The sequence below is a fragment of the Lampetra fluviatilis genome, chromosome 62, assembly GCF_964198595.1.
Source record: "Lampetra fluviatilis chromosome 62, kcLamFluv1.1, whole genome shotgun sequence".
NCBI lineage: Eukaryota > Metazoa > Chordata > Hyperoartia > Petromyzontiformes > Petromyzontidae > Lampetra > Lampetra fluviatilis.
The window spans coordinates 7,563,994-7,580,647 of record NC_136336.1 but is presented as its reverse complement, the minus strand read 5'-3'; the positions used below and the strand labels follow the sequence as shown (position 1 = coordinate 7,580,647).

At 54.2% G+C, this 16,654-nt stretch overlaps 1 protein-coding gene across 1 annotated transcript in view; it reads left to right on the top strand.

Annotated features, from left to right (window-relative positions):
- LOC144951376 (band 3 anion transport protein-like) overlaps nt 1-16,654 on the top strand; it is a 42,733-nt gene that overhangs the window by 5,458 nt on the left and 20,621 nt on the right. Inside the window, 3 exon segments of the mRNA XM_078881606.1 lie at nt 4,353-4,536; nt 5,624-5,781; nt 6,318-6,349. Of these exon segments, the coding sequence (XP_078737732.1) occupies nt 4,353-4,536; nt 5,624-5,781; nt 6,318-6,349 (374 nt within the window).

The window sequence follows — 16,654 nt, the reverse complement described above, 5'->3', positions numbered from 1 at the left end:
GCCCGTTTAGCCCCCTCTATCCGGCCAAACATAAGCTGTTTGGGTATGCGGTGGCTGGGTATGCGGGCTACGTAACCCAGCCAACGCAGCCTTGCCTGCCGGAGAAGCTCACCGATGTGACAGTGTCCAGATCTCTGAAGGCTCTGTGAGCTCCTCACGCTGTAATCCAGTCTTTAGACGGCTCGACGTGTCGCAAGCGTCGTGAGTGAGTTGCGGAGGAGACCCGGCAGCTTCGTATGGGGCGATAGGCCAGGCAGCTTCCACACAGCGTTGCGCAACTGATGTGAAGATTACCACGTGGTAGGCCTTCGCGACCAATATCATCCATAACATAGGGGTTGTTTTTTGGGTTAGATCGCGTAAATACAAATGTGTCGTGAAACCCGCCACCACCCCGCACAGCCGATTAGTACAATTGTTGTGGATTTGCTCTCCAACACACAACCGGTTAGTGCTGTGCTCGTCACAAACTGGCCACGTTCTGTTCCCGTGACGAACCTTACTCATTGCGCTGTGTCGGGTGGTGGCGGATTTAACGACACATTTATATATTTACGAAATCCCTATCTTCTTGGTTCTTTCGGTAAAGTCACGTAGAAGGGAAGTAATAAAATAATAAAAATAAAACAATGAAATAATATAGTAATGTAATATAATAAAATAATAAAATAATATTATATAATAATATATTATTATTTTATTACTTCCCTTCTACGTGACTTCACCGAAAGAACCAAGAAGATGAATCCCTGCAGTCACGAAAGCTTTAAATCGAAATCTAACCTCCCTATGTCATGGATGACGTGAAGATACTGCCGCTCGACTGATTGGGAGCGAGAGAGCGCTGCCTGCCACCCGGTGCCGGGCAGCAGCAGCAGCAGAGTTGAGGGTTCAGGCGTCCGGGGCGGGGCAGCTGAAGTCGGGAAGAGGAAAGTCGCTGGGGTCCGAGCCGAGAGACGCCCAGGTGGGTAGGAGAAGTGGGGCCGCTAGCGGGGCGGGCGGGGGGGGTAATGGATGTCGAGCAGGGCTATTGGTTCGGGATCGGAGCAGCGATGGGGATAGGGGGTAAGGGTTATGATCATGGGTAAGGGGGTAGCGATCAGGGGTAGGGATATAATTAGACTTAGGGGTAGGGGGTAGGGATAGGGGGAGAGGGGGTAGGGTTATGATCTTGGGTAAGGGGGTAGCGATCAGGGGTAGGGGGTAGGGATGTGAGTCGACTCGGGGGTAAGGGGGTAGGGATAGACAGTAGAGATAAGGGGGGGGGAGGGATAGACAGTAGAGATAAGGGGAGAGGGGGTAAGGGGGTAGGGATGGACAGGAGGGATAAGGGGAGAGGGGGTAAGGGGGTAGGGATGGACAATAGAGATAAGGGGAGAGGGGGTAAGGGGGTAGGGATGGACAGGAGGGATAAGGGGGGGGGGTGGGTAGGGATGGACAATAGAGATAAGGGGAGAGGGGGTAAGGGGGTAGGGATGGACAGCAGGAGGGATAAGGGGGGGGGGGTTGGGTTATCCCGGGCGGGTTACGCAAGTCGCCGGCCGGCGGGCGGAGAGGTCGTGGAGGGGCCACGGCGACTGGGAGAAGGCGACAGTAGCAGCAGTAGCAGCAGTAGCAGTAGCAGCAGTAGCAGCAGTAGCAGTAGTAGCAGTAGCAGCAGCAGTAGCAGCAGTAGCAGCAGTAGCAGCAGCAGTAGTAGTAGTAGTAGCAGCAGTAGCAGTAGCAGCAGTAGCAGCAGTAGCAGCAGCAGTAGCAGCAGCAGTAGTAGCAGTAGTAGCAGCAGTAGCAGCAGTAGCAGTAGTAGCAGTAGTAGCAGCAGCAGCAGTAGCAGCAGGGAGTGAGGACTCAGCTCAGGGGATATCAGGACCCCCTAGATCCTTAAACCCGATTCCCAGAACCCCTTAGATGCTTTAGCCCGTATCCCAGGAAATCCCTAGATCCTTAGATTATAATCCCAGGACCCCCTCGATTCTTAAAGACAAATCCCAGGAACCACCCCCACCCCCCCTTGAGAATCCTTGACCCCCATTATAACGAAGACACCCACACGACCCGTGAGGTTATTAAGATTCACTCTGAGACCCGCCACCACCACTGGACCCTACGACTCCTCAACTCAACACCTCTCAAGATCCAGAAGGCTCCCGGCGGTTTACAACTCAGATCCCACCACCACCGCCACCCCCGTTCCCCCTACGGGGACCTTGGACCCCTAAAAATCTTGGGACCCCTATCGGCCCTTAGACTCTCAGCTTCCAGACCTTCAGGTGTCCGAGGCGACCGTGAGACTGGAAGTCCTGCTGGGCCATGGTGAGTGTGCGACAGCTGATGGCTCAGATATGTTGACTACCTTGCCTGGTGTGCAGGATGTCGTGGGTTCGATACAGACATTGACGACGTCTGCTGTTGTATATTTGGAGTTTACGTGTCTCTATCCCTCTATCTCATTATCACGGTGGCTAGGAGATGTTGACTACCTCGCCTGGTGCGCAGGAGGGCGTGGGTTCGATACAGACCCTGACGACGCCTCCTACTGCTGTATATTTGGAGTTTGTCTCTCTCCCTGTGATCGCGTAGATTTTTCTCCGGGCCCTCCGGTTTTCCCCTCCACATTTAGAACCAACATCACCACGCGTTTAGAGCGTTTGGCTGCTATAAATGTCCGCTTCGTTGAGCGATCAAACCGAGTTCTATAGCCCCCGTGGGCTTTACCTCGCAAAATAAAACATAGTTTCGTTTTTAGTTTAACGCCGGTGACGATTATCTGAACCGGTGCTGGCCCTCCCCTAGGTCAACTCAGCCTCAAATTAGTACCTGGTGTGGTGTGTAAACATCGGAACTCGGGGGAGATAAAGGCGGCCGGGCGTAGTGTTGGCCACCCCCCCCCCCCTCGTGTGCCGTGCCGGCCTTCATAGGTAGCGCGACTCGCGACCAGCACTTGCCCCAACACGTCTGTTCAAGGCTACACGGGGGACCTTTGTATTTTGTATGTTGTAAGATGCTGACGCGATGGGATCCTTTTGGTGGGGCAAGATTTTATTTGTTCAAAGTAAATCTCACAATCATGATCACAATCATGATCACCATCATCCTCGACACAGTCCTTACCCTCATGAGTCAAATATGTCTCATCATCACCGTCGCATTATATTTACCACTATTAGCCTGATCACAAACCCCACCATCAGTCAGTTGAACGCGTAATTGGCTTTCGCGACCAACATCATCCATAATCGAGGTATTTTTTGGGGTGAGATCGAGTAAATGTATAAATGTGTCGCTAAGACAACTCGCTTCCTGATGAAGCTGGTTGTCATTACTGGCGAAACGTCGGACTCTGATTGTTAATGTTGTGGCTTGGCCCTCCAACACACAACCGGTGGTGCTGTCCTTAAAAGGACGGCTAAGCTAGGGGTCCTATTCTAGCGGGTCTTCTTGCTTCAACTGGTCATCTTCAACTGCCTGGACCTCGCCAGAGGTCCGCCTTATATATGTTTCTCGGCCGAGGTGCGGACCTCGGTGAGGCACGCGGGTGACCCAGAGGCCCCCACCGAGGTCCGCGTGTCTGCCGTTGCAGCTCAGTGCATCCGCAGCCTCCCCCCCGGCCGTTGGGAGTGTTTGCGAAGGATCGTAGGACCCCTCACAACCCCCAGCCGCTTCTGGGCTGTCTGTCGTTGCCTGCAAGTGCAGCCCATCCATGGCACTGCTCTAGTACATTACATAAAAGCGTGTTTTAAAAAACGTGTTTTTAAAAATATTACTTATTCAGATGCGAGCCGGCCACAATGACAGGTCAACCAGACGGTGGTCCACCACCACCACCACCACCACGGGGACACGGAGAGCAGCAGCTGCAGCAGCAGCAGCAGCAACTGCTGGGTCGTGTCAAGGCGCGCTCCTAAAGCAGCGGCAGTCAACTTCCCTGCCGGGAGTCGGCCAAAAAATTGCTGTTCTCCGAATAGACTTTCCCCCGTCATGTTAACGTGGAATTCCCATTGGGCTGTTGCACCCTTGAGGAACACAACAGGCACGGCGCGTTCACTCCAGAGCCGTGGAACCTCGACTCACCCCCCTCCCCCACCCCCCCGCCCGCCCCCCCCTATGCCCCCACCCCCTCCCCCCTCATCTCCCTCCCCCTACGTCCCCACCCCTCCCTCCGCATCCCCTCCCCCCGCACCTCCCCCCGCACCCCCTCCCCCCGCATCCCCCTCCCCCCCGCGCCCCTCCCCCCGCCCACCTCCCCCGTGTCCCTCCCTCCCCCTACGTCCCCACCCCTCCCCCCGCACCCCCCTCCCCCCGCATCTCCCTCCCCCCGCACCCCCCTCCCCCCGCACCTCCTCCCCCCGTCACAGGCAGTGCTGGAGGATGGAGCTGCTCGCGACGAGGAGGTGTGGCCCGGAAGCGAGGAGGTGGCCCACGCCACCGACGGGGTGGACGTGGTGGACGTGGTGGACGAGGATGAGGAGGAACTTCACCGCGGGTTGTCGGTGGTGAGGGTGAGCCGGGAGGAGGGGCGGGGAGGAGGAGGAGGAAGAGGTGAGTAGAAGGACGACTATCAGGGTGCGGTCATCATCATCAGCAACAGCATGATCATCATCAGCAACAGCATGATCATCAGCATCATCAGCAGCATGATCATTATCAGCATCAGCAACAGCATGATCTTCATCATCAGCATCAGCAGCAGTATTATCATCATTATCAGTAGCATGATCATCATCATCAGCAGCAGCATCATGATCATCATTATCAGCAGCATGATCATTATCAGCATTATCAGCAGCATGATCTTCAGCATCATCAGCAGCATGATCATCAGCATCATCAGCATGATCTTCATCATCAGCAGCAGCATGATCATCAGCATCATCAGCATGATCTTCATCATCAGCAGCAGCATGATCATCAGCATCATCAGCATGATCTTCATCATCAGCAGCAGCATGATCATCAGCATCATCAGCATGATGATGTTCATCAGCATTAACAATAACATGATCAAACATTCTAATAATCAGCAGCAATGCAAGCATGATCAATCATCAACAGCAGTAGGATGATGATCATCATCACCATAATCAGCAGCAACGAAAATCTATCATCATCGTCATCATCTTAATTTGGCGTAGCATCATCAACATCATCACCATCATCACCATCTTCACCATCAATCACCATCACCACCATCATCACCACCACCACCACTATCACCATCACCACCACCACTATCACCATCACCACCATCACCACCACCATCACCACCACCATCACCACCACCACCACCACCACCATCCCCACCACCATCCCCACCACCATCCCCACCACCATCACCACCATCACCACCATCACCACCACCATCACCACCACCATCACCACCACCATCACCACCACCACCACCACCATCACCACCATCATCACCACCACCACTATCACCACCACGACCACCACCACTATCATCACCATCAACACCACCATCACCACGACCACCACCACATCACCACCATCACTACCACCATCACCACCATCATCACCATCATCAACACCATCACCACCACCATCACCACCCCCACCACCACCACCACCACCAGGGTGATCGTCACCACGAGGCGTCCCGTGTCCTCAGGCCACGCTGGAGGCGACCACCTCCACGCCCGCCTTCCGCTCTCCCCTCTCGTGCCCATCGACTCGAAACTCCGGGAGCCCAAAGCCTCGACTCCAACCCTCACCCCGCGCACTCACAGGACTCGGCTGCCTGGGCCCAACGGGGACGCGTGCATGCAGGTGATCTAGCACTGGACAGAGCACGGCTCGTGGTGACGGTGGCGACCACGTGGGGAGCGGTGGCGCGGCGGTTAGCGAACCGGCGCTACGAACCCGGCGACCCGAGTTCGATTCCCGCTCGCGAACAATAACAGCGGCGAAAGTTTGAACCGGTCCTGGGCCTCCTGTAGGTCGACTCAGCCTCAGATGAGCACCTGGCGTGGTGTGTAAACATCAACACTGGGGAGACAAAGGCGGCCGGGCGTGGTGCTGGCCACCCACCCCCTCGTGAGCCGTGTCGGCCTCCATATGTGCTGCTCGCTAACAGCACTTGCCCCAACATGCTGTTGAAGGCTACACGGGGGATCTTTGTCTTTGTGTGATGGTGTATGGCTGGGTAGGGGGATATTCTACGTTGACGATCGTGTGGCACCGTGGCTCCCGTTTGACCCCTCTCCTGCGCCCCCTTGCCCCCCCCCCCTCTGCTCCCTCCCCTGCTCCCCCTTGCCCCCCCCCCACCCCTCTGCTTTCCCTGCTCCCCTTTTGCTCCCCGGCAGAACGGTGATGGAGGCAATTCCCAAGGTAGCCGGTAAGTGAACACACGCGGACTAACACGCGGACTAACACGCGCACTAACACGGGGACTAACACGGGGACGAACACGTGGACTAACACGCGGACTAACACACGGACTAACACGCCGACTAACACGGGAACTGACATGGGGGAACTAACACGCGGACTAACACGTGGGCTAACACGCGGGAGCTAACACGCGGGCTAACACGCGGGAACTGACATGGGGGAACTAACACGTGGGCTAGCACGCGGGCTAGCACGCGGGCTAACACGAGCCATGGCGGTGTGAGTCTCGTAGCCACGGGCAGGGAGCGAACCTGCCTCGCCTCGCCGCCCCAAAACTCGGGACCCGCGTGCGACCCACGTGGTTCAGGCAGAACCCTGCCGAGGTTTGGGGTGACGGCGAATCGTGGCGACCGTCCCGGGCCCCGCGCTTTGGTGGGAAGGGGGGGGGGTGCACGCCGTGTAATTTGCCCCGGGCCCCGCAAACCCCCCGCCCCCCACACGGTTCAAGCGCAGCCCTTCAAGTGCCTGCGCAGGCCACTGCCGGTCAAATGACCTCCACATTGTTTCAACCGCCGCGCCAGGAGATAGAATCGAAGGCGGACCACCTCTGAATTTTTCCCAGGTGGTCCCGAGTGTTGCTCACCATCATATGACGAGAGGGAGCTCTGCAGAAGTGTTTTTCCACAACTGGCAATGACGTCTCGCAAGATGTGGGAGTGCCCGCCACGTGTTACCCCACCGCCTTGCCGATAAAACTTTGACTGCGGTGGAGCCGTTCATTCGCAGCGAACCACCTGCGGCAGATTCCCAATGCTGTCGTAACAACAACAACAGCAGCAGTAGCAACAATTATATTAACAACAACAAACAAGCAAAATATAAAATACAATTGCAGTTTGAATGTAATAATGTTATGAAACGTGCAGTTATTAGTAATGGGCAATGTCGTATTAATGTCGGCTTAAACCGACACAGAGAAAAAAGAATATATATTAATAAATATTCAATAATATATATTAATAAATATTTAACAAATATATAAAACCCTGGACCCAAAAAATTCTTACTCAGCTCATTTTATTACATTATTGTGTAATTACGGATAATCCGAGAGTGAGTGGGTAGTGGCAACATGGCTCAGAGCTCGGAGAGTTGAATCATCATCATCATCATTAAGCACATTCTGGGTTTGGTGAGAGCTCAAGAGGCGGACAGACGACGGCTGTGAATCGACTCCACATCCTCATCAGCAGCAGCAGCAGCAGCTACAGCAGTCTGCAGCAGCTACAGCAGTCTGCAGCAGCTACTGCAGTCTGCAGCAGCAGCTGCAGTCTGCCCCAGGTCCCAGTGTGGACGTTTGCTGCTGCTGCTGCCACGACTCGATGGCTTCAGGCCAGAGTGGTTTATTATCTCGGTCCACGGTTTGGGCTGCGTGGCCACAGTCTTCATCGCGTCTCTGCGGACCTCTGCGTCTCTCTCTCTCTCGAGCTGCTGCTGCTGCTGCTGTCTCTTGCGTCTGTCTCAGGAGCGAGACGGCCTCAGTGTGGAGGCCTCCCGCTGCTGCTGCTGCTGGCACGAGGGGAGGGCTTCAGCAGAGACAGAGGCAGAGTTCGTGTCGTGTCGCCCTTCCTCCTCCTCCAGACCACAGCGGGTTCACTGTGCGGTCCATGGCTTTGGTTGCCTCAGCCACACCGCTGTGGCGATGTCTTTAGTGTATGTCTATGGGTCTCTATGTATGCCTCTGAGTCTCTACGTATCTCACTGGGTCTCTGTGTATCTCTCTGGGTCTCTGTGTATCTCTGTGGGTCTCTGTGTATCTCTGTGGGTCTCTGTGTATGTCTCTGAGTCTCTGTGTGTCTCACTGGGTCTCTGTGCGGTCCACGGTTTGGGCTGCGTGGCCACAGCCGCACCGCTGTGAGCCGTGGCTTTTTATTTTTTTTGTGGTACGGCGTCGGCATGCCGACCAGGTTCTGATGACGCGGAGTCTTTGAGGATGTGGACTATACAAGGCAGGAGGAGGTGCGATGATGGATGATGATGTTTGAGCCTCGAACGAGGTGGCGTTTATACTGGTAGGAACCTCCTGGTTACACCAGCCCACAGGGGATGATTGTGTCCGTCGTGCAGGGAGGGGCTGGGTGGGGAGGGGAGGGTGGGGAGGGGCTGGGTGGGGAGGGTGGGGCTGGGTGGGGTGGGGCTGGGTTGAGGGGCTGGTCACCCCGTAGTGCCCTTATCAAACTCAACGTTTAACCTACTCACGCCGGCTTGTGCCCGCCCTCACAGTCGGCCATATTTGCGGAATACACCACGCCGCCGTTGACCCTGGCCACTGACCGAGCAATCCAACGTTCCTACCAGCTCCCTCCGCAGGAGGAATGTGTTCTTTCTGCACGTCCGCGTTGTACCACTCTGTTCATTCAGCGGCAGTAGCGGCGGTAGCGGCGGTAGCGTTCTTCCCGAACTGGGAAGGCGACGACGATGGCGGTGATGCCGACGATGTGAAGAAGCGAGCTCCACGTCGGGACGGGATGGAGAGTCGGGGGGCAGGAGCCAGGGGACCTGCCCAATGAGCACAGGACGAATGCCCCGCACTCTTCCCGACTGTGAGACGCTCCGGACTTCTACCCGGGTGTCAATGCAGTCACACAAATGTTCACAACAGCAACGACCCCCCGTGTAGCCTTAGCATACTCTTGGGGCAAGTGCTGTTAGCGAGCAGCACCTGTGAAGGCCGGGATGGCACATGGAGGGGGTGGGTGGCCAGCACCATGCCCGGCCGCCTTTGTCTCCCCAGTGGCGATGTTTACACACCGCACCAGGTTATTCATTTGAGGTTGAGTCGACCTAGGGGAGGCCCAGGACCGATTCAATAATCGTCACTGGTGTTGGCCGTAAGCGGGAATCGAACCCGGGTCGCTGGATTTGTAGCGCAGCGTAGCACTAACCACTACACCACCGCTCCTTCCCCTTACACACACACAGACTTACACACACACAGACTTACACACACAGACTTACACACACACAGACTTACACACACACAGGCTTACAGACACACAGACTTACACACAGACTTACACACACACAAACTTACACACACAGACTTACACACAAACTTACACACACACAGACTTACACACACAGACTTACACACACGCAGACTTACACACACGCAAACTTACACACAGACTTACACACACACAGACTTACACACACAGACTTACACACACACAGACTTACACACACGCAGACTTACACACAGGCTTACACACACACAGACTTACACACACAGACTTACACACACACAGACTTACACACATAGACTCACACACACACAGACTTACACACACACAGACTTACACACACAGACTTACACACAGACTTACACACACGCAAGTCAAAAATAACAAATTTGATTTGCTGCTCAAACGAGCATTGAGGCATCGGTGCCCATCTGTTTACAGCCCTACGGAGCCAGTGGTGGAAATTCCACGTTCATATGGCGGGGGAGAGTTTATCCGTAGGGCAACCGTCGTTGACTTCGCCACCCTGGAGGGAGGGAGGAGGTGCTTAGCTCACCACCCAACCCCCAGCCACTTTCCAGGATTTGAACTTCCAATCTTCCGATTGCAAATCGCTAGAGGTGGGGGGGGGGGGGCGCAGAGTGGGGGGGGGCTGCCCCCTAATCAGGAGGAAGAGGCTAAGCGATGGTCGTCGTCGTCGTGTGTAATATCGAGGTGGGCACGTGGTTGGGGTTACGCATTAGAAAGTTTTGCAACGTCAACTGTTTTTTTATTTTGAACCCAAAAAATTAATTTTTGAGAGGGCCAGAGAGGGAGGGAGATCAACAAGAAACGAGATTTTGTAAAATGAACGAGTAATGTTATTAAAGCCCTTGACGTAAATCCGGAATAAATTGGAATACTTAAAAACATATATATATGGGTTCGAGTGGAATCCGATTACTAGATTGGGTGGAGGGGAAGAAAGGGGGAGGAGGAGGAGGGGGAGGAGGAGGATGAGGAGGAGGATGAAGAGAGGGAGGAGTCCACCCACAGAGGTCAGAGTGGGAGTGTGAAAGGTGGGGTGGGTGGGTGGGTCTCATGGCCAGGTATAAACACCTGGGGAGGAACCTGGCCAAGGTAGACAGAGAGAGCGGCAGGGTGGGGAGGTGCGCTCTGGACAGATGCACACTGCACGTGTGCCCCTTGGACTTGAAGTCGCACCGCACGTAGCCAGAGCCGTGCCGACGCGGACGCGCCGAGGTCACTTGGCGAGCGCCTTGACGAGCGGGGAGCCCTGACACTTGCCGCTCTCCGTGCCCGCGCTGGCAAGAAGATGCCTCTTCTCCACCCTAGCAAGATCGTCCTCCCTCTGTGAAGGTGTGTGAGTGTGCGTGTGAGTGTGTGAGTGTGTGTGCGTGTGTGTGTGAGTGTGTGAGTGTGTGCGTGTGTGCGTGTGTGTGTGTGTGAGTGTGTGTGCGTGTGTGCGTGAGTGTGTGTGTGCGTGTGTGTATGAGTGTGTGAGTGTGTGCGTGTGAGTGTGTGAGTGTGTGTGTGAGTGTGTGTGTGTGAGTGTGTGAGTGTGAGTGTGTGTGCGTGTGAGTGTGAGTGTGTGTGCGTGTGAGTGTGTGAGTGTGTATGTGTGTGAGTGTGAGTGTGTGAGTGTGTGAGTGTGTGAGTGTGTATGTGTGTGTGTGTGAGTGTGAGTGTGTGAGTGTGAGTGTGTGTGAGTGAGTGAGTGTGTGCGTGTGTGAGTGTGTGAGTGTGTGTGAGTGTGTGAGTGTGTGTGTGTGAGTGTGTGTGTGAGTGTGTGAGTGAGTGTGTGAGTGAGTGTGTGAGTGTGTGAGTGTGTGTGCGTGTGTGTGAGTGTGTGTGTGAGTGTGTGAGTGAGTGTGTGTGAGTGTGTGAGTGTGTGAGTGAGTGTGTGTGTGTGTGTGAGTGTGTGAGTGAGTGTGTGAGTGTGTGTGAGTGTGTGAGTGAGTGTGTGAGTGAGTGTGTGAGTGTGTGTGAGTGTGTGAGTGAGTGTATGTGAGTGTGTGCGAGTGTGTGTGTGTGAGTGTGTGTGAGTGTGTGTGAGTGTGTGAGTGAGTGTGTGTGAGTGTGTGTGCGTGTGAGTGTGTGAGTGTGAGTGAGAGTGTGAGTGTGAGTGAGTGTGTGAGTGTGTGTGAGTGTGTGAGTGAGTGTATGTGAGTGTGTGTGAGTGTGTGTGTGTGAGTGTGTGTGTGAGTGTGTGAGTGAGTGTGTGAGTGTGTGTGAGTGTGTGAGTGAGTGTATGTGAGTGTGTGTGTGAGTGTGTGAGAGTGTGTGAGTGAGTGTGAGTGAGTGTGAGTGAGTGTGTGTGAGTGTGTGAGTGTGTTTGTGAGTGTGTGAGTGTGTGTGAGTGTGTGTGAGTGTGTGTGTGAGTGTGTGAGTGTGAGTGAGTGTGTGTGAGTGTGTGTGAGTGTATGTGAGTGTGTGTGAGTGTGTGTGAGTGTGTGAGTGTGTGTGAGTGTGTGTGAGTGTGTATGTGAGTGAGTGTGTGTGAGTGTATGTGAGTGTGTGTGAGTGTGTGTGAGTGTGTGAGTGTGTGTGTGTATGTGTATGTGAGTGAGTGTGTGTGAGTGTATGTGAGTGTGTGTGAGTATGTGTGAGTGAGTGGGTGAGTGTGAGTGTGTGTGAGTGTGTGAGTGTGTGAGTGTGTGTGAGTGTGTGAGTGTGTGTGTGAGTGTGTGAGTGTGTGTGTGAGTGTGTGTGCGTGTGTGAGTGTGTGAGTGTGTGAGTGTGTGTGAGTGTGTGAGTGTGTGTGAGTGTGTGAGTGTGTGTGTGAGTGTGTGAGTGAGTGTGTGTGAGTGTGTGAGTGTGTGTGAGTGTGTGAGTGTGTGTGTGAGTGTGTGAGTGTGTGTGAGTGAGTGTATGCGAGTGTGTGTGTGAGTGTGTGAGTGCGTGAGTGTGTGTGAGTGTGTGAGTGTGTGAGTGTGTGTGAGTGTGTGTGTGAGTGTGTGTGAGTGTGTGAGTGAGTGTATGTGAGTGTGTGAGTGAGTGTATGTGAGAGTGTGTGAGTGTGAGTGTGTGTGAGTGTGTGTGTGAGTGTATGTGAGTGTGTGAGTGAGTGTATGTGAGAGTGTGTGAGTGTGAGTGTGTGTGCGTGTGTGTGTGTGTGAGTGTGTGTGCGTGTGTGCGTGAGTGTGTGTGTGCGTGTGTGTATGAGTGTGTGAGTGTGTGCGTGTGAGTGTGTGAGTGTGTGTGTGAGTGTGTGTGTGTGAGTGTGTGAGTGTGAGTGTGTGTGCGTGTGAGTGTGAGTGTGTGTGCGTGTGAGTGTGTGAGTGTGTATGTGTGTGTGTGTGAGTGTGAGTGTGTGTGTGTGTGAGTGTGAGTGTGTGTGAGTGAGTGTGAGTGTGTGAGTGTGTGTGAGTGTGTGAGTGTGTGTGTGTGAGTGTGTGTGTGAGTGTGTGAGTGAGTGTGTGAGTGAGTGTGTGAGTGTGTGAGTGTGTGTGCGTGTGTGTGAGTGTGTGTGTGAGTGAGTGTGTGTGAGTGTGTGAGTGTGTGAGTGTGTGAGTGAGTGTGTGTGTGTGTGTGAGTGTGTGAGTGAGTGTGTGAGTGTGTGTGAGTGTGTGAGTGAGTGTGTGAGTGTGTGTGAGTGTGTGAGTGAGTGTATGTGAGTGTGTGTGTGTGAGTGTGTGTGAGTGTGTGTGAGTGTGTGAGTGAGTGTGTGTGCGTGTGAGTGTGTGAGTGTGAGTGAGAGTGTGAGTGTGAGTGAGTGTGTGAGTGTGTGTGAGTGTGTGAGTGAGTGTATGTGAGTGTGTGTGAGTGTGTGTGTGTGAGTGTGTGTGTGAGTGTGTGAGTGAGTGTGTGAGTGTGTGTGAGTGTGTGAGTGAGTGTATGTGAGTGTGTGTGTGAGTGTGTGAGAGTGTGTGAGTGAGTGTGTGTGAGTGTGTGTGTGAGTGTGTGTGTGAGTGTGTTGTGAGTGTGTGAGTGTGTGTGGTGTGTGTGAGTGTGTGTGTGAGTGTGTGAGTGTGAGTGAGTGTGTGTGAGTGTGTGTGAGTGTATGTGAGTGTGTGTGAGTGTGTGTGAGTGTGTGAGTGTGTGTGAGTGTGTGTGAGTGTGTTGTGAGTGGTGTGTGAGTGTATGTGAGTGTGTGTGGTGTGTGTGAGTGTGTGAGTGTGTGTGTGTATGTGTATGTGAGTGAGTGTGTGTGAGTGTATGTGAGTGTGTGTGAGTATGTGTGAGTGTGTGAGTGAGTGGGTGAGTGTGGTGTGTGTGAGTGTGTGAGTGTGTGAGTGTGTGTGAGTGTGTGGTGTGTGTGGTGTGTGTGAGTGTGTGAGTGTGTGTGTGAGTGTGTGTGAGTGTGTGAGTGTGTGTGTGGTGTGTGTGAGTGTGTGGTGTGTGTGTGAGTGTGGTGTGTGAGTGTGTGAGTGTGTGAGTGTGTGTGAGTGTGTGGTGTGTGTGAGTGTGTGAGTGTGTGTGTGAGTGTGTGTGGTGTGTGAGTGGTGTGTGTGGTGTGTGAGTGTGTGTGAGTGTGTGAGTGTGTGTGTGAGTGTGTGTGTGAGTGAGTGTATGTGAGTGTGTGTGTGAGTGTGTGTGGTGTGTGAGTGTGTGGGTGTGTGAGTGTGTGAGTGTGTGGGTGGTGTGTGAGTGGTGTATGTGAGTGTGTGAGTGTGAGTGTGTGTGTGTGAGTGTATGTGGTGTGTGGGTGGTGTATGTGGAGTGTGTGAGTGTGGTGTGGGTGGTGTGTGAGTGAGTGTATGTGGTGTGTGGTGGTGTATGTGAGAGTGTGTGAGTGTGTGTGGTGTGGGTGTGTGTGTGAGTGTATGTGAGTGTGTGAGTGAGTGTATGTGAGAGTGTGTGGGTGTGGTGTGGTGGGGTGTGTGGTGAGTGTGTGTGAGTGTGTGGTGAGTGTTGTGGGTGTGTGGTGTGGGTGTGTGTGGTGTGTGGTGGTGGTGTGTGTGTGGTGTGTGTGTGTGAGTGTGTGTGAGTGGGTGTGAGGTGTGTGTGGGTGTGTGAGTGAGTGTGTGTGGTGTGTGGTGTGTGTGGTGAGTGTGTGGGTGTGTGTGTGAGTGTGTGTGAGTGTGTGGTGGGTGGTGTGGTGGTGTGGTGTGTGTGGGTGGTGGGTGTGGTGTGTGGGGGTGGTGTGGTGTGAGTGTGTGTGGTGTGTGGGTGTTGTGGTGTGTGGGTGTGTGGGTGTGTGTGGTGGTGTGAGTGTGTGTGGGGTGTGGTGTGAGGTGTGTGGGTGTGTGAGTGTGTGTGGTGGGGTGTGTGGTGTGTGTGGGTGTGTGTGGGTGGTGGTGTGAGTGTGTGGTGTGTGTGTGTATGGGGGTGTGTGGTGTGTGGTGTGTGTGGGTGAGTGTGTGTGAGTGGGTATGTGAGTGTGTGGTGTGTTGTGGTGTGTGGGGGTGTGTGAGTGTGTGAGTGGTGTGTGTGGTGTGTGAGTGTGTGAGTGTTGAGGTGTGGGTGTGTGGTGTGTGTGGTGGTGTGTGTGGTGTGTATGTGGTGTGTGAGTGTGTGTGAGTGTGTGTGAGTGTGTGAGTGTGTGAGTGGTGAGGTGTGTGAGTGTGTGAGTGTGTGTGAGTGAGTGTGTGTGAGTGTGTATGTGGTGTGTGAGTGTGTGTGAGTGTGTGAGTGAGTGTGTGTGAGTGTGTGAGTGAGTGTGTGTGTGAGTGTGTGTGGTGTGTGGAGTGGTGTATGTGGTGTGGTGGTGGGTGTGTGGTGTGTGTGTGGTGTGTGTGGTGTGTATGTGAGTGTGTGAGTGTGTATGTGAGTGTGTGAGTGTGTGTGGTGTGTGAGTGAGTGTGTGTGGTGTGTGAGTGGTGTGTGAGTGTGTGTGGGTGTGTGTGGTGGGTGTGGGAGTGTATGTGGTGTGTGTGAGTGAGTGTGTGAGTGTGTGTGTGAGTGTGTGTGAGTGTGTATGTGAGTGTGGAGTGTGTATGTGAGTGTGTGAGTGTGTGTGGTGTGTGAGTGAGTGGTGTGAGTTGTGGTGGTGTGTGAGTGTGTGTGTGGTGTGTGTGGGTGTGTGAGTGAGGGGTTGTGAGTGTGTGTGAGTGAGTGTGTGAGTGTGTGTGTGAGTGTGTGAGAGTGTGTGGACAGGAGCGCTGACGGAGCCGTTGGGGAGACTCTTGCCGAGGCTTCGGCGCATTGCCGCGGGGGGCGGTTGGGGTTGGTGGGTCACGTGATTCGTGGCCTGGCCATGTCTGTCTGTCCGGCGGCGTTGTGGCGGTGGCGTTGTGAAGGGGGGGGTGTGTACCGGGACTTGGGGCCTGGGTAGGAGAGCTCCGTGTGGATTGGTGTCTCCGGGCTGTTGTCTACGGTGCACTGGCAAATCCGGCAGGTCGTGGGGGGGGGGGCAGGGGGGTTCGGGGGCAACATTCCAAGTTGCAGAGTTGTAGAGTTGGGTGGTGGAGTTGAGTGGTGGAATTGAGTGGTGGAGTTGAGTGGTGGAGTTGAGTGGTGGAGTTGAGTGGTGGAGTTGAGTTGTGGAGTTGCAAAGTTGAGTGGTGGAGTTGAGTGGTGGAGTTGAGTTGTGGAGTTGCAAAGTTGAGTGGTGGAGTTGAGTGGTGGAGTTGAGTGGTGGAGTTGAGTTGTGGAGTTGCAAAGTTGAGTGGTGGAGTTGAGTGGTGGAATTGAGTGGTGGAGTTGAGTGGTGGAATTGGAGTGGTGGTGGTTGAGTGGTGGAGTTGAGTTGTGGAGTTGCAGAGTTGAATGGTGGAGTTGAGTAGTGGAATTGAGTGGTGGAGTTGAGTGGTGGAGTTGAGTGGTGGAGTTGAGTGGTGGAGTTGAGTGGTGGAGTTGAGTTGTGGAGTTGCAGAGTTGAGTGGTGGAGTTGAGTGGTGGAGTTGCGTGGTGGAGTTGAGTTGCAAAGTTGAGTGGTGGAGTTTAATGGTGGAGTTGAGTGGTGGAGTTGAGTGGTGGAGTTGAGTGGTGGAGTTGAGTTATGGAGTTGAGTGGTGGAGTTGAGTGGTGGAGTTGAGTGGTGGAGTTGAGTTGCAAAGTTGATTGGTGGAGTTGAGTGGTGGAGTTGAGTGGTGGAGTTGAGTGGTGGAGTTGAGTGGTGGAGTTGAGTGGTGGAGTTGAGTGGTGGAGTTGAGTGGTGGAGTTGAGTGGTGGAGTTGAGTGGTGGTGTTGAGTGGTGGAGTTGAGTGGTGGAGTTGAGTGGTGGAGTTGAGTGGTGGAGTTGAGTGTTGGAGTTGAGTTGCAGAGTCGAGTTGTGGAGTTGAGTCGCGTAGTAACCCACGACCTCCTGTAGACCAGGCGAGGTAGTCAACATCTCCTAGCCACCACGTCGCCCCCTTTGCGTGGCTGAGGCCACACTCGGGGTCGCCCACAGAGGCGGTGCG